The sequence below is a fragment of the Hyposmocoma kahamanoa genome, unplaced genomic scaffold, assembly GCF_003589595.1.
Source record: "Hyposmocoma kahamanoa isolate Upper Pololo Valley unplaced genomic scaffold, ASM358959v1 102, whole genome shotgun sequence".
Taxonomy (NCBI): Eukaryota; Metazoa; Arthropoda; class Insecta; order Lepidoptera; family Cosmopterigidae; genus Hyposmocoma; species Hyposmocoma kahamanoa.
Window position 1 is genome coordinate 1,191,635 of NW_020653337.1, and position 17,148 is coordinate 1,208,782.

Consider the following 17,148-nt stretch of genomic DNA (forward strand, 5'->3'; position numbering starts at 1 on the left):
GAGTTGAGCATTTGTTCCTCTGTTACTAACTACTAATCCTAAAGTACAACACTGCCGTTCGTGTGAATCTAGTGTTAAATAAGACGTTAATATTCGTGATTTTCGACATGGCTACTGCTAGAAGACAATGTTTGAATTGTTCTTTGATGTTAGCGCCATTTATGCGCAGACACATTCTGCCGGACATTCCCGATAATATCTTAGCCATTTTACGGGCTTGGATTACACCTACACCGGTAAGCATGAAAATTATATCTTACTTTAATAGAACTTAATCAAACAAGCGTTTGTAGCTCTTCTAAATCGTTTGATATTAAACCAATGACTTCTGTGTTTACACACAATTCTGTTTGTTATATCTAGTAGTAATCACATTATATGTGTGTAAAAGTCAATGTGATAATCTCTGTTGCTCGTAAATTAAAAGACTAATGATGAAAAAATAGGATTAAGTATTGATACATGTCTCACCTATATTTTAACACTAAAAATATTTATTTTCTCTTTCCAGCTTTCAAATGAAGACATAGTGTGTGATAATTGTTACACTTTGTTACTAAGTGCAAGTGAGAGCCAAGAACCCGTAATGCCCGCAGTTGGGCATAGAAGTGTCTGTTACGGTTGCGGAATTTCAATGTTGAGATCCAGAACTCATACCGTACCACTTGATAGTCCACAAAGAAATCATATATTATCATGGGTACCATCACATCAGGTAAGCTTTTAAGTTATGTAAATCCAGCAGTTTATGTTTTCATTTTTTTAGTATTATAATGTATATTTAAAAAAAACAAACATACAGACTTGTTCATTTCAGTATTCTCTTAACTATGCTTGAGCCAACTTATGGCAAAAATGTTATAAATCACTGTTACTTAACCTTATAAAAAGTATTTATGATTAATGTAACATGCTTATGTATTTTATGTTATGTAATTATTGATTACTGTATACAGAATAGTATAATCTTTTAATGGTAGTATGAAGTACTTAAGAATGTACTTCATTGAGGCTAGTTGATGCCTGCAGGTACTATAAAAAGATCTATCTACCTTTATTATATGGGATAAGTGAAGGTTGAGTAAAATGTTTATTTTATACTTGTTTTGTTTCAGGTAAATAGATTGGTCAGAGTTTGCCGTGCATGTTGGATGGCTGCTACTAGGACTATTCAAAGGCAATAAGGCCAAATGGCACGTATCAGATAGAAGTGTCCAAAGAAATTGAAGAAGACTTGCCATTAATATTAGGAGCCAACAATTATTTAGTTCGTGGGAGAATAAAGTCAAGACATGTATCCAGCAAAATGTACTATACGTACATGTTGATAAATAAGGATGAAAATGTCAGAGACACATTAGACGCCATATCTGGTTATTATTGCTCATGTCTCGTTGGAAAGCGAACAGTCGGTTGTTGTGCGCATGTTATGTGTATTTTGTGGTACTTGAGCTGGGCCCGTTATAATGATGTAAGGGCATCAGCTCCAAGTCTTGACTATATATTTTTTTATTAAATAATAAGGAAACATAAAGTGTTTTATTTGTCCTTTAAATAGTTAAATAAATAAGTAAAAGATAATAGGCACAGCGTAGAGCAGTTTCAAACGCTGTTAGTAATGTGTGGAAACGTTATGGATACGCTGCGCGTACATCACGGAGCAAAAGTGGCGTATATAGACAGTGCTTTAGGTACGGTCAATGACACGTCACACTAAATAATTTTGTTCGAAAACAGCCTAAAGGGCAACGGAATAAGATACGTCAACGTGTAGCTAAATGTCATTGTTGTCATTTTATTCCATACATTACAACATCTTAAGCTACACTGCGTTTAGTGGTGACAGGCGATTGAATTTTCTTGGTTTTAAGCCATTTTGGTAGTATTATCTTCTAATAATTAACTATTGTTATTATTATGGAGCCCTCCGCCTTAACAGTTACACCAAATAGTTAATGTAAACCTTAAGTACGTTGTATAAAGTCCATATTTCTGTGCTTCAACTATAACCTAAAACCAAACTTATTTTCTTCAATATCTCTGAACTCCCGAAATGAATACTGACCTAAGTTGGCACGTGTAATCCTACAAGGCTACATAATCAATTAACGGTATTTTCATCATGACACAAAAATAATAAAGTCAGTACATTTGTCCATATGTCGATGGGCATTGTCCTTTATCAACACAATAAAGAAATACTTCTGCCGGGCACCGGTCTTTCATACGCAAGTACATACTTACTAGGTTGATATTACAAATATTTATAATTATTGTATTATATTTTATAATTAAGTTTTGTTGAATATGAGGATGTTTCACCACGATGATATTTAATTATTTTTTGTGAATTTACTCCAATAGTTTGTTATAATTAATTTATTTTTCGATCCGGCTTGATTACAACTAACGTCTTTGCAAACAAACAAAAAAACAACTAATATAAACAAATAATATGTAATAAATAATTATTAATAATAATTCCAAAAATATTTTCGTTCCAAAAAATATTTCAACTAAATACATTTTTATTTTCAAACTAAAACAGAACTTTCTGAAAATTAACCTACACAAGGATATGAAAAACTAGCATCCGCAGCGCAGTAAAAATCAACTTGTGTTCTTTCGAACCAATAGAGAGAATATTCTTATTCGCCGGGCTTATACATTCTTTTGATTGAGCAGATAGTGACGACGGAACGAAACAAAACGAGAATGGCGAGGCAAAGAAATTAAAGAACGATTCAAAATTTGAAAACAAGTGGCCAGGATCTAGAAAAATGCTGATAAAAAGGTGGGATGACGATGTAAGGAGGTCACACCGTCACACCGTCACTTGGTATTATTAAAAAAAAGCCAAACTGTCTTATAGTTTATGTAATCCCTAACAGTCGACTCACCGTTTACATTGAACCGACAACTGCCTCTTCGGCAAGCAAATTCGACAAGGGTGTTGTTTACACCTACTCGTCTGCTGAATCACCAAGTTGAAATCTCGTCATTATAAATACAAGTAACTGCATCCGTGGCCGAACGGCTATCATCGGCATGAACTGCCACGCAGAGTACATTTATTTCTCTCGTGAGTTTGGGTGTAGTTTGTGGTTGTTGACACACACATAGTGTCCATGGCACTCGCGACACAGGATTTTCCTAGTGCGGGGCTATGTCAAGTGTGTGCGTTAAAAAAAAAGCCTCGGACCTCCAACACGTGCATCGTGTGTAAAAGCGTAAACTTATATAGACTTAAGATAAATTGATGATATCATGAAGGTGAATCAATCAACCTTACACACCTAGAGGAGGCGAGCCAAGGGCTTGGGTGTGTGCCCAAGCGAACAACTGAAGCTATGTGAAGAGCACTTTACAAAATTGATAGTTGCCACGTAGCTGGAACAGGTAAATACTTCAATGTAGGTGCAGATTAATTTTAAACCGAAGCATTCGCTCGCCTACAGAATGAGATGCATTTTAAACGATCATCTAAAATAGACTTTATTTAATCTTTTTCGTAAATTATTTATTCAAACAACGTAGGAATATGGTAGAACGATGACAATGACTATACGGTACTATACTATCTAGATCATAGTTTCCCAAAGTAACTGCCTCTATGGCCGGACGGCTACCATGCTGGACTATCACACAGAGGTCCCGGGTCGGGAGAAATATTTGTATGGCCTACATTTATTTCTCTCGTGAGTTTGGGTGTAATTTGTAGTTGTCTATGTGTGTGTTCTCGTCAACTTATGTCTCAGGGTGACGGGCTCAATGGCAGTGCCCCTCAGATCTCTGCTATTTAAAGCTCTGCGTGGTACACAACTACTATGGACAGGCATGTCGCTCACCATCGATCGCTTACTTATGATATCATAAAGAGTATAGGTTAACCCGGAGTCGAAAAGTCTTATAGCATAGAAGAAAGAAATACCCGTGGGAAAGGATGTATAATCTCAGTACAGAGTACTAAAAAAACCGACCTCAAAAATACGTGGAGGTACATATAAAAACCAAGTTTTATTGAAATCGGTTCCCGGAAAGTGCGCAAACCCGGATTCATCCCCTAGTTCGCCACTATACGGGATTTGACACAGGAGATAAGTATATTGAGAGAGAAAAACGCCTTGAATTGGAGAATAGCAAAATCAACCATCAAAATAATTGCTCCTTATAATAAAATTTAGGCGCTATTTATAAAAATGAATCTTCATGCGTGAACAGCCACCCTTAGAGGTGGATGATTTTCTTCAAAATTGAATAGGACCACTATGGAGGTACCCTCTTTCCAACAAAAAAGAATTGTGAAAATCGGTTCACAAATATCGGAGTTATCGCGTAACATACATACAAAAAAAAAACCATACAGACGAATTGAGAACCTCCTCCTTTTTTTTGAAGTGGTTAAAAAATAAACATGTTTTAAAGCTAAATTTGTATGTTTTGTTAATAGAATAATTGGTCTGATTTTAAATTAAATTTATTATTTTGAAAATAAACACAAGTAGAGTAATACAAAAAGGTCTTACTCTAATATTAAACAAACAACACGTTATGTCACTCAAGCTTTCCGAAGACATAATATAAGAAATATTCAAATATTCAGACCATCAGCATAGGTAGCTAGATGCGTAATAGGTTGCTTAGGTATGTCATTTAAAAACATAATCTCAGTACAGAGTACTAAAAAAACCGACCTCAAAAGTACGTGGAATTACGTCTATTTGCTAAGTTTTATTGAAATATCCTTAAATTCGCCACTATACAGGACTTGACACTGGAGATAATAAAAATCGGTTCTCACTACTCAAAGTATATTGAGAGAAAAACGCCTTGAATTGGAGAAATAGCAAAATCAACCATTAAAGTAATTGCTCCTAAATTAAAGCTAGGCGCTATTTATAAAAATGAATCTTCATGAGTGAACAGCCACCCTTCGAGGTGGATGATTTTCTTCAAAATGAAATAGGACCACTATGGAAGTACCCCCTTTCCAACAAGAAAAGAATCATGAAAATCGGTTCACAAATACCGGAGTTATCGCGTAACATACATACAAAAAAAAGAACATACAGTCGAATTGAGAATCTCCTCCTTTTTTGAAGTCGGTTAAAAATAAAATGACAAGGCCCCAATATTGATCCCTGACGGACTCTGGCCCAATATCCACTACCTCAATCTACTACAATCTACCCCAATCACTATTCCAATACCCACCTATACCAGAATATACATATTGCCTTGAAATATTCCATAGCAAATCATAATTTCATGACTAGAGACGAGGTCATTCACGACTATTTGTGGCGACGGCGGCGGAGTAAACGCGTGACGCATGCAGCAGTTTATGGTTATTAATGCACTCTTGGCGACCGAGTGTACCATCAGAACTTGCCGCGTATTGCCCTGCTATACTGCAAATAGTGTAGGAATAATTCCAACCTAAATATATCGCTTTTGTAATCACGAACATTCACGAACAAATCTGTAAAGTGTTACCGACAACACGTTCCTTTTACTGTATAGTAAATTTTATAGTGTAGAGGATTTTTTTAGACGTAGAAAAAAATCAATATGTTTTATTTCAAGAAACAATCTTTACAATTTTGTGGCTCGAGAATCCCTTTTAAGTTATAAAATTATACTTGTGTAATATCTAAATTTAAGATTGTGATATATTGGTTTAAATAATACGAGCTTAATTTGTAATAAAGGACAAAGAAAAGAAAATTAAAGATGTGATTCTATTTTTACAATATTTCTTTTATTCTTAACGCATTTTGTTTTGTATTAACCATTGTTTATCCGAGACGAATCGTGTTATCTCTATTGCGACATTCATAAACCAAACTTATTAAATACGACGTAACTGTGTGTCACTTTTTCGGGTCAAAAACAGCTAAACTATTGATGAATTTAGGTAGGTATAGATGGGACATAGGAGAAGGACGTAGGTTACTTTTTATCACAAAAATAAGTCTAAAAGAGCGCACTCCTAATTGAAGAATGACATAAGTGGAATTTCTTCAAAAACTTTTATTGCTCCATTAGATACAGAAAAATATAACCCATATTATCCCAGAGTAACTAGAATTGGAGAGGATGTGGGTTACATTTTTCTGTATCTAATTGAGCAATAAACGTTTTTGACGGAACTCCACTTATGCTATTCTTCCATGAAGGGTACGAGGGTGAAATTGTTTGTGGAAGTTTATATAGAGAACCAATAAAACTGTGAAAATTAATATACTACAGTAGGCTAATCGAAGAACTTGTCCTACGCAGACAGAATCGCAGGCACTAGCTAGTATAAAATGAATGTTTTCCGTTTTTTTGTATGATACCAAGTAACTGGACGAGCAAGTTGTGGGCCTGGTGGTAATACGCCTATTCTGTCCATAACAGTTGCAGTGCCTCTCAGAGCTTTAAATCGCAAACATCTGAAGCACTCCCACTGCGCCCGTCACCCTGAGACACAAGTTGACAAGTTTCACCGGCACCCTTACCCTTCAAAATCGGGACGCAGTATAATGCTCTCATTTCGGCTTGACGGCAGAAATAGGTAAGGTAGGCAGTACTTCGCCACTAATATCTATTGTTGCATCGAGTTTTATGCCACGATGACGCTTCCGATAGCCAGAATGTCATGCTTAGAAACGAAAAGTTAAGACTTGTCGAAACAGTTGTATTTTTGGGTATAAATTTAAATGCTAACTTGCAATGGGGTCCACAAATAACTAAGTCATCGAAATTTCTCAGCTATGCAGTGTATACGATTAAAAAATACGAAGACTCTCAAACGTAAAAACCGCTAAATTGGTTTAATTTATCTACTTTCAGGGTTTTCACGGCATTTTGCTTTGGGGTAATGCCGCCGATATTAATAGAATCTTTGTACTGCAGAAACTGGGCCGCAGAGTGCCTTTGAGAGATAAGTTTAAAGAGATTAACATTCTTATATTAGCGTCACAGAAGAATAGTATTATTTGTGAATAATTGTAACTTTTTTATAAAAATAACCGACGTGAAAAAATTCGTGAAATGACATCTATTTGCCAAGTTTTATTGAAATTAGTAACCGGAAAATACGCGAAACCGGATTCATCATCTGTTTTGCCACCCTTAGAGGTAGAATATTTCCTGCAAATTTAAATGGGACCAATACTGGAAACCCCCCTTTCCAACAAAAAAAGAATCATCAAAATCGGTTCACAAATCTCGCCGAAGTTATCGCGTAGAATTGAGAACCTCTTCCTTTTTTTAAGTCGTTTAAAAATAGTGTCAACTTAATATGAGGAATAGAAATAAACTTCCTCTTCTTGACAGTCGTATTTGCAAAGTCAAAAATCCATTTATGAGCCAATGTATACGCAAAGATTCCGGTTGATATTCAAAAACTTTATACTAAAGGATATACTCTGCGTACTTGGAACAAAAATCCATGGTAGTGACCCGTATAGCCTAACAGGTTCTTTCGATCCATATTTGAAATACATATTGTAGATTGTAAATGTGTACAAATGTTTATTTACAACGAGTTTCTTCTTGAGTTTCTTCCTCATTCTTCTCAAGAGAATCTGCCTTAGCATGAGTTGTAGAGTTTTATCAGAGACGATTACAAGTGTAATTTGTTTATCTATAGAAGCAAATAGCCTTTGAATTAGAAAGGTGGCAGCTATTTCCGCCAAAGAATAAGGTTAACCAACCGAAGAGGAAATGTCTCAGGGCTCGGCTTTCGACGACTCTCTAAATATTCTAGTTAACAAGCGAGAAATATCAATTTTTTTTATCTATACTTGTATTTTTCAAATCTAGTACTACGTATAATTTATTTCATGCTTCACATTTCCTACCGAAGTTAAGTATATACGTATTTTAATGCAGTTCCAGTAAAATTAGGTGACATTGATCAAAGTAACCTAAAAACATGTTTTGAGTTTTTTGCCTAAGTCAGAAAAATGGTAAAATGGATTACATAGAGTTACACACATTAAACGTTGACTTTATCACATTACTCCCTATTTAAATACGTGTAATCTACTCAATATGACAAATTTCAAAACATTTCAACACTTAATAGTCTGGTACACAGATACACTTCAGAGTTTCGTCTACCCTGAATATCTGGCCAAAAAAGATTACCTGGAGTGGTCTGCCACGCAGTGGCAATGTTAAGTATCAACGGTACCCGCATTTGCGTTTATTAGTTGTTCCTCGCTTAACTCTGTTCTGGGGGTCTACTCTCGATTTCCGTCCGAAACAATTACTGTCAAATAAGTAATATTCGACAAAATTAAAAGACAAGTATCAAGTATGAAGCTTCATTCGCATCACGCGTCTTTTCATTCGGTCAAGTATTGCTTATTTGGCAGTAATTGTTTCGGACGAATGTCAGACGGAGATCGAGAGTAGCAGGGACAGTTTCCGATTCGCAGCGAGTAAGAGCTGGAATGACCTGCCACCTCCGTTAAAAAATGCCAAAACGCTATATTCTTTCAAAAGAATGTGTAAACAATGACTCCTGTCTGTGCAGAAATCGAGTAGCAATTGGTCGGTGGTTAAATCCGTTAGCAACACTAAATAAATAAATACAACTTTAGAATGTTTTCTGTTTTTAATTACATTTCTTTTATACATTTTACATATAATGCAACACAGACAGCCTCTATTAACTGCTTGGCGTTTAGTATACACTCTAGACGCTTGCCGGTCTGATGCAGCAAGCGAATAGCTTTACGGTGAAACCTGAAAATCATCAATGCTGAGTATTCATCCTTTTTGTCGACATTACGGTTCTTTTGTTTTAATTCTTCAGTTATGTTTGTTTATGTGTTTTGTGGATAAATAAATGTCTTTTTATTTTATTTATTTATTTCAGGTAGCATTTTGCATGTTTTTTTCGCCAACATTGAACAGTATACCAAATTAAAAATTCTTTATTCCTATAGTTCTCCTCAAGTGACTTTGATCTTTCTTTCCCTGGACTCTTCACTTGTAAGTGTATATACCATTTGCCAAGTTCAATACAGCACCAAGCCTATTACCACTTATAGATAGGCTTCCCCTTTCGGGTTCAGCAAACACGGGGACAAATATCAATAAAGACTTTTAACCAAAAAGTAAATAAAAACTAATTTCTAAATTCACGGCACAACTACGTGTACTGTCGTTTGCCATTAATGTTTAACAACTAGTTATTCGACGTGAATTGGAGCATTCCAGCAAAACCATTAAAAGTGCCGCGAGTCAGTTTACGACATAGCAAAGTAAATGTTTATATCTAACTATAAGGGCGCAATTTAAAAAACATAGTGTTATTTAACTGGTACTATTATTATATATGGATACAGAAGGTTTACCTAGGACATTCAGTAACAATAATAGTGTTGGCACATTTTTTTAAACAGTAATAGAAAGCACAAAGCTCAAACGGCACAAGTTAACAGCGGGCCCCGCTTTAAGCTCAAGGCCTGTATCGGGGGACCCAAAATAATGGACAACTTATTTTCATTATTACATGAGTCGACTAACGCAAACACACATTAGTTACAGAATGAAATTAAATTTGAAACGTTATTATAAACATTATTAAGTTACTCTCAAAACATTATTATATTATTATAACATAATTATCAAAACATTATTAAATTATTTATAACTATATTATAACTACCTCCGTGGTCGAACAGTTGCCACGCCGGACTGTCACGCAGACGTCTTAGGTTAGATTCCCGGGCCGGGAGAAATATTTGTATGGCCTACATTTATTTCTCTCGTGAGTTTGAGTGTAATTTGTGGTTGTCTATGTGTGTCCATGGCACCCGCGACACAGGGTTTCCCCTAGTCCGGGGCTGTGTTGAATGTGTGCGTTATTATTATTATTTTTTATTATTTACAAATAACAAAAACATTATTAAATTATTTAAACATTATTAAATTATAGAAATAGCTTAGGTGTGCATTGATGTGTATGTGTGTGTGTGCGCGCTGGGATAGGAGGGTGTGACTGTATACGAGTTTGTAAGTACTTTGTATAAGGAAATGATTGTTGAATTTTCAAGTATTTAATATTATTGACAACTACACCTAGTGTAACCAATTTAGAAAAGTTCAATTCAAATTCAAAGTTATCTTTATTTCATAGGTAAGCAAATTACACTTGAAATTGTTATACAGGTTAAACTTAACTGCTCATTCGTAAGGCAGATTCCCCCGAAGAGATTAGCAAGAAACTGTAAACATATATTTGAATATATTTATCATTTACAATATTTATTTCAAACATCTTAGATTGAGAATACCTGCCGAAGTTAAACGGGTCAGTACCATGGATTTTTGTCATCCAAGTACGCAGAGGTTGTAATAACCATTAGCATAAAGTTTTTGTTTCACTATAGTTTTAAACCTTGTAAATGGCAAATTTTGAATATCAACCGGAATCTTATTATAGATGCGTATACTTTGCCCCTTAAATGATTGTTTGACTTTGTGAAGACGACTATCAAGAAAAGCTAGTTTATTTTTATTCCTTGTATTAATGTTATGTCTGTCACTATTTTTCATTAAAAAAAATGCCACCCTTTTTAACATAAATTACATTTTCATAAATATACTGTAACTTTCCACTAGTCACCATACACATACTACACTCACGACATACATACTTTTTTTATGTGTTTGATAAAAAAGTGAGAAGGTTCTGAAATCTCTCACCAGATGCCACTAGCGGCGCGGCGCTGAAAAACCAGTACGAGGATCTATAACAAGAACACATCGGAGAATTTCTACAACTCGATAACTTGACCTGTAGCTCTGTTGGTAAGAGCAGCGCTACGGTACAGCGTTGTCATGGGTTCAAGTCCCATAGTGTCGAAGAAGAAAAATTTTCTGCGTTCGATCTTTGTATCAATAATCTATAAGACATTCCCAAATTGGTCCTACCGGGCATCGAACCCGGGATATCAGCATCCAGCGCCCAAGGTATAAACCGTTAGGCCACAGAGGTTGCCAAAAATTCAGCGTATAAAACGGATTATTAAGACGCCGTAAAAATGGGTCTAAATTCAGTCAGTCAAGTCAAGAGCTCAACAATTAACTAAGCCTAAGTTTTATTTCTTATTAAAGGATATTATATTGTAGCCTTGGTATAATAACGACACATGAGATCAAAATTCTGATCAAAATCAAAAGTACTTCAATCACATGAAAGTCATATATTAACACGCACTACATGAAACAAATTAAGTAGGTACTTACATGTAAAATTCGAGGGTAATAATAAAAGCTCCGAAAAGTAAATTAAAAATGAACATATTCAAAGTATGAATATTACTGCGTTATTTTATAAGCTACGGAAAAGTTTTGTGCTAATAAGAATATGGAAACAACCGAATGAAATACTGAAAATTCCGAAAAATCTTGCGACGTAATACTAATCTACTAACTTAATTTATATTGTACCTTAGAATAATAACGCATAGGATGATAGTTTCATATCAAACGAACTGTCACAAGTGAGGCAAAAATCAAATTCATGTAGGCTAGTTTTAGTAGTAGATTAATTTTCGGTTTTAGTGAATATTTATATAAAAATACAAGTTGAAACGCGTTACTTCCTTGTGGAATGTGATGTTAGTATCTATTTTATGTTTGTCTGACGTATTTTTACACTCATTTACCGCACATTTCGTCATTTTTAGCTAAAATTCTTGTGCTTGTGTTCGCGGTGCAAGTTGACCTTGAGCACTGAAGGCCCGCCCGCTCGTGTAGGCCCTTTGGGAGCGCTTCAATTTGCCTCACTTAGCGTGAGCGGACTAGGTTTCTATGCGTTATTATTCTAAGTATTGTACCGAAAACCTATTGTTTACTATTGATAACTATTGTATTATTATAAATTTAAAAGCGACATGTACTTTTTATATTTTTTATTTTTTATATATTTATTGTTTTTTTTCTATCATAAAATTTTTTCGGAATCCTGTTTTCACACCTTATATACTAATCACTGTATATACTCAATTTTTAACCGACTTCAAAAAAGGAGGAGGTTCTCAATTCGTCTGTATGTTTTTTGTATGTATGTTACGCGATAACTCCGGTATTTGTGAACCGATTTTCATGATTCTTTTTTTGTTGGAAAGGGGGTACTTCCGTAGTGGTCCCATTTCATTTTGAAGAAAATCCTCCACCTCTAAGGGTGGCTGTTCATTCATGATTCATTTATATAAATAGCGCCTAACTTTAATTTAGGAGCAATTACTTTAATGGTTGATTTTGCTATTTCTCCAATTCCAGGCGTTTTTCTCTCAATATACTTTGAGTAGTGAGAACCGATTTTTATTATCTGCAGTGTCAAGTCCTGTATAGTGGTGAACTATTATATAGTGGTGATATTTCAATAAAACTTAGGAAATAGACGTAATTCCATGTACTTTTGAGGTCGGTTTTTTTAGTGCTCTGTACTGATCACTATACTAAATATTATTTTCAAAGTGCCGACCGAAGCCATTTGAGCTTGTTTATACTCTTAATGATTAGTCCATAATCAGCTATCCTGGTCAATGCGATACATACTTCACCCATTTTCCATTTATTTTCCTAGATAAAAAAATATGTTGACACATGCTGTTCGCATTATGATTTGAATAGGTGTGGTGTTCCTCAGGGAAGAATATTAGGCCCTTTATTTTTTTTGCTATATATTAATGACCTGCCATTAATAACTAAGCACAAATGTGTCATAAATTCAATTAATAACAACGTCCATCACTATGAAACTGAAATTAATGACACACTAAAATCCGTGGTAGATTGGTTGCATGTAAACAATCTACACGTCAATTTGGAAAAAAACGAAATATGTTCATTTCGCTGTAAAAGGACGTACACCAATCGATATAAACATTAACTACGATGGAAAGATTTTACAAAAGCTAGAGACAGTTAAATTTTTGGGTATATTTAATAGATAAAAATCTTAGTTTTACCAACCAGGTTGACAGCGTCTGGATACGTCCTTTAAGGTTAAGACAAATTACTTCTAAAAAAATTTGTTTATTTGCTTACCACGGGTACATCGCGTCGGTTCTGCGTTATGGATTAATTATATGGGGTAATGGAACTTATGTCGAACGAGCATTTATAACTCAAAAAAGGTGTATACGAGCAGTGTGCGGCACCGGCCCACGGGAATCTTGCAAGCTGCTGTTCGAGAATTTAAATATTTCGACTTTACCTTCCTTGTATATTTATGAAGTTTGTAAATTTGTCAAACAGCATCTAAAATTATTTAAAAAATCAATAGATATTAATCCACGCGCAAAAAGAAACCCAGACAGGCTTGTTGTTGAAAATATACCTAAAACTACTCTCTGCTTAAAAAGTTCATATTACATGTGCATAAAAATTTATAATAGACTACCAATTGAAATAAAAAATCTGACATTTAAAAGAATGACAACTGAACTGTATAAATACCTAGTTAAAAAGATTATAATGTAAATGACTACTTAGAAGATAACATTTAATTTTGCATGCTTTTGTATAACGGCTGAATAGATGAACTCAAATGTAATAACTACCATCCTGTAATAACCTATTCAATGCAAATAAACCTTATTACATTCCATTTCCAATTGTTGCGAACCGTCTTCGACATTATAGATTTCACCACGATGTTTTCTTTCGGCGTTAACAAGAGGTATTAACAAGTACATATTCCCAAACGTACGTAACTTAGAAATTATAAAGTCATATGTACACGCCTCTACAGGGGTTAGAACTGTCTATCACTCAATTGATAATAAAAAAGCTATAAGACCTCATATACTTACTTGTAATGTCTTATGGAATATAATAACAGTTTGTACCATAATTATAATGCAATTCAGTAGATAAATATAATTTTGAATATAATAATAATGTAGTTAATAATATTGAACAAGTGATAATTTTGGCTACACTATTGCCTATTATTATATATACATTATTAACCTAATGGTTAGGCCTGTTATGATAGTTGCTAGGGTGTGTATGTAAAATACATTAATAAATAATTTAAAAAAAACTATTTCTTAACACACTTGCACGCTTTTATAAAGATTTGATAATTTGAAAGAAACTTCAATATGTAGAATTCCAGTAGTAATCAGGAAATACCAGAATTAATATTAATCAATTGAGATACCTATGAATATTTAAAAAAATATCGAACCTTATATACCTATGAATAAATTATCAAATGCAAACTGAAAACTAACTTCCAAGACGTAATCGCTTATAAGTTGACATCACTTGCTGTACTTACCCCATCGATGAGGAGTTCGCCCTAAGATAGTTCTTTCTTCAGGATTGTAGAAGAAGTACTGGATGCGTTGGACTAAAGGCCGGTGAGGGGGCCGGCGGCAATAGTTCACCATTCCATTGGGCTTGTCTGCAACCATGCTGCCTGCCCTGTGCCGTGCCAACCACGAACTGACAGGGTGGCCTCTACAGATTAATAGAAGATCGTAGAAATCCTAAATCTAGAGGTATTCTGCCTTTATACGCTTTGTCTCTGTGAGGCAATGCTAGCCCTAAGTATAGTTTGATATAAACAGGATAAAATCAAAGGAACAAGATTAATTTATAACGGGCCATGGACAATTATTTTACGAATTAAAAGAAACCTACGCCTCGCTTGTATTTTCAAACAAAGCAACGTTTTCACGTATTACGCCTTAAGCGCAGGCCACACCGCGAACGAAGCTAAGCTAACCTAGCTTAGCTCACGTCGCCGGGCATCTATTCATAATCCGGTTCACACCGCGAACTAAGCTAACCAAGCTAACTAAACTAACCGTTGGGTTAGTTCCCGCTAAGCTATGTAAAATATGTCGCCCTTCTGCCGCCGTTCATCCTCTCACGTATCCATAGTGTAGAACCTCACTACTTACTACGTATTTTCTTAGCTTACCTTTGCCCTTAGGTATATCCGATAAAATAATATAGTTACCTATGAGTGGCAATAGCGAAAGCCTAAGAACTCTATTGCAAAGCCTGAATTAAGTATTATATATTTCGTAATATTTCACGATTCATTGTCGATAAAAACGCAGGTGCAGATGTGCTATCTGTTCAATGTCGAATCATCTAATCTATGTCCTCCGCCTAAGTTCCGCCGAAATTTGCTGACAACTGGCACCGCCCGCCCAACGACCTAGCTGCTGCCCTACGAGCTAAGTGATTGAGTGACATTGGGTACATATTACCTGTTTGTACATTGTTTTCTATGACGAGAATATAATACAGGTTGGCTGTAAGCTAGACGAGGTGCTCAACATAAGCAACGTTATAGATAATGTGAAATGTTCGGTTTGTATGTAGGTACAAATTACAGTCAGGAGCGAGACTATGCCGACCTCGTTCATCACCATCTGACTTTCTTTTAAAATTTTGAAGCGTTCTCGAATTCCCTTTTTCTTCACTAGCCTCACTTTTGTTCGACCAGTCGTCACTTATTGTGTTAGTGCAAAATGACTGCGCTTGAACAATTTTTTTTTTAATCAACACATGAAGGAAAATTAACTATGACAAGCGCAGCTATTTTGCACGACTTAACTGTCACTGGGTTAACCGAGTAGCAAAGTAATTTAATTCCATTTTCAATAGATTGTTATCTGCTCACATTTATTATTTACAATAATGACTTAAAAATATGATATTTAGAAACAACTTAAAAGATGTAAACGGATCACTGGACATGGATTTTTGTCGACATTGCCGGCTTTACCTAAGATGCAGAGTGTGCGGTGCACACGGGTTTCGGGTCTTAAGGTGGTTTCCACCGGCAAGGCGAGACGAGACAAAAATTTTCGCCAGCCTAATTCCACCAAAAATTGCTATTAATAGCTTGCGCGGGCTGACGCGCTCGGGCTGTGGTTGTGGAGTTCTGAGTTCAGTTTGGCTAGCGATCGCACGCGGCTGAAGTAACATGTCCCGTAAATTATTGTTATTAAATATATTAACGGAAGAAGAATCAGATGAAGCCATCTTTTTTTTTAAATCTCAATTCGTACGTCTCGCGATTGATATTAATAGCATTGGCGAGTGCTCGCGCGAGAAATCGTGTTTCCGTTGCAAATTATAACACTCGATGTAGGTAGTAATACGGTTCAATATTATGTACATCAAGAAATAATTCAATTCTTGCCTCGTCCATCCTCCAGACCGTTTCCACCAAAGATGCGCTAGAAAGAATTTAAATTATGCCATACAAAATAAATTTTAATCCTCGTCTCGCCTCGCCGGTGGAAAAGCACCTTTAAAGGGCGCCGAGTGTCGCTCGCGGCGCATCCAAAGAGCCTGCGTCATTCGCGGCGCATGCGAAATAAATGAGCTATTGCTTCGCAACGTCTTCTATAATTGCACCGGAATTTCCGAGCATTGAGAAAACAACTGTAATGTATTCCATTTTGATCGCGTGCCTACTAGAGAGCACCACGTAATTGATTGCACCCGCTACATGGGCTAGCGCCGCAGTTGTCTGTTTCTTTCTTTAGCGATTTTTTTTCAACTCATAAAATTTTCGTGTATCCTGTGTGCATTTATGGTTACAAAACCTATAGTTATCACTGAAAAGTGTAAAAAAATTAAATAAAACCAAATTTCAAACGTTGGAGTGATTCATATAATAATTTATTTACAGGAAACGCATAATTGCAAAGTGCCTACTTATTTCTTAACTATAACACAATCAAACAAAATTAATCGAGCTATTTATATTTTCACACTTTATCACTTGTATTTAATTAAGTATACCACCCTAAGTAACTACGTAATAAATAAAAAATTCTACTAGGTACAGCTGTTTTATCTCAAGACAATGAACTAAGTACAATAACACAAATAACACTTTGTCATGTAACAACAATTAATCTGTAAAATCGGGTAAGCAATGAAATTCAATAACGTATAATTATAATAATTTCAAATAAAACTATTTATTTGTTTGTGATACACAGGTTATAAAGACGTAATAAGAATGCATTTTAAATCACTATTTTCTCATAATTTTTATGAAATGTTTTCATGCAATGTGTGTACACGCAAGATTTTATAATGTTTTTCAATAATACTTAAATGACCTAGTCTTTGTTTTGTTTGTCTAGTTAA

General features: G+C 35.1%; 1 protein-coding gene across 1 annotated transcript in view; it reads right to left on the reverse strand.

Annotated features, from left to right (window-relative positions):
* LOC113232539 (sodium/potassium-transporting ATPase subunit beta-2-like) overlaps positions 1 to 14,501 on the reverse strand; it is a 24,778-nt gene extending 10,277 nt beyond the window's left edge. Inside the window, exon 1 of the mRNA XM_026467305.1 lies at positions 14,303 to 14,501. Within this exon, the coding sequence (XP_026323090.1) occupies positions 14,303 to 14,438 (136 nt within the window). The 5' untranslated portion in view covers positions 14,439 to 14,501. The remainder of the gene's footprint in view (positions 1 to 14,302) is intronic.
* Positions 14,502 to 17,148: the final 2,647 nt, after the last annotated feature.